The sequence below is a fragment of the Eurypyga helias genome, unplaced genomic scaffold (genome assembly GCF_000690775.1).
Source record: "Eurypyga helias isolate BGI_N326 unplaced genomic scaffold, ASM69077v1 scaffold29037, whole genome shotgun sequence".
Taxonomy (NCBI): domain Eukaryota; kingdom Metazoa; phylum Chordata; class Aves; order Eurypygiformes; family Eurypygidae; genus Eurypyga; species Eurypyga helias.
This window is the reverse complement of record NW_010261522.1, coordinates 468-1584: the sequence shown is the minus strand read 5'-3', so window position 1 is coordinate 1584 and position 1117 is coordinate 468. Positions and strand designations below refer to the sequence as shown.

The 1117-nt window shown below is 63.7% G+C and overlaps 1 protein-coding gene across 1 annotated transcript in view; it reads left to right on the top strand.

Annotated features, from left to right (window-relative positions):
* Nucleotides 1-763, top strand: part of LOC104512435 (scavenger receptor cysteine-rich domain-containing group B protein-like) — a gene marked incomplete at its 5' end in the record, with an annotated part of 3323 nt that extends 2560 nt beyond the window's left edge. The window contains 2 exons of the mRNA XM_010155408.1: nucleotides 62-133; nucleotides 495-763. Coding sequence (XP_010153710.1) covers nucleotides 62-133; nucleotides 495-763 — 341 coding nt within the window. The remainder of the gene's footprint in view (nucleotides 1-61; nucleotides 134-494) is intronic.
* Between the last annotated feature and the right edge of the window lie 354 nt (nucleotides 764-1117).

Here is a 1117-nt window from a genome sequence, read left to right as displayed (position 1 = left end):
CCGGGTTCCGAAGGGACCGTGAGGGCAGCGACGGGTGCCACCTCTCCGCTTCCCTCTGCAGAGCTCTCGCCCACACAAGCCAGCGAAGGACTGACCAGCAGGACCCTCACAGCCCTGGTACAGGATGGGGAAAGTAAGCTGCGCGCCGTCGCTTGCGGGGCCCCTCCTGGCTGAGGGCTGGTGGGGAGCAGCATCCCCCACCTGTCACCCACCGCCCCTCCGTGAAACACCCCGACTCTCCAGCTCCAAGAGGCAGACCCCCAGGGACCCCATCCTTGTGCCAGCCACAGCCAAACCCTATCCCAGAGGTTCACCGAGCTCCCATCAGCCGTATTGCCCTAAAACATCCCCCTTTCCCCACCGATTCTCGCCCGGTGTCTTTGCCGTCGCGGGCAGGGACAGCTCCAAGCTCGGTGGCGTGGTGGTGCCGTGGCACGTGCGGTGACCTCCTGGGGAAGGCAATGTCCTTCTCACTGCGTGCCGCCCCCCTCCAGGCGACGGCAGCATCCGTCTGGTGAGCGGGACCGACACCTGCCAAGGCCGGGTGGAGATCTTCTACCGCGGGAACTGGGGCACCGTCTGTGACGACGACTGGGGCCTGAGCGATGCCAGCGTGGTGTGCAAGCAGGTGGGCTGTGGCCAAGCCCTGGATTACAAGAGCAACGCCTATTTCGGCTATGGCACGGGGCGTATCCTCCTGGACAATGTCAACTGCGATGGCAGCGAGCCCTTCCTTCTACAGCCTCGGCTGGGGCATCCATAACTGTGGCCACCACGAAGATGCTGGGGTCATCTGCACAGGTATCGGGGCAGAGCATCACCTTCAGGGCTGCTTGCTGGAGGGGAAAATCCAGGGACATCCTGATCTCCAAGGAGAAACGGCCTGAGAGGATGCTGAAGTGCTCAAGGCCAGGCAGGGAGCCGGGCTGTGTGCTGCGGGAGCATCCTTCTTCCTTATCAGCCGTCATCCTGGCACTCCGGAGCAGGCTGTGACACCACGCCGAGAGCCTGGGACAGGGCCCGAGCAGCAATTTGCAAGGGAAATTCATCTGCCAGTCTGCCATTTCCCTGCTCTGCCGGCTGGAAAACAAGCGGCCCATGGCCGGGATGAGCGGGC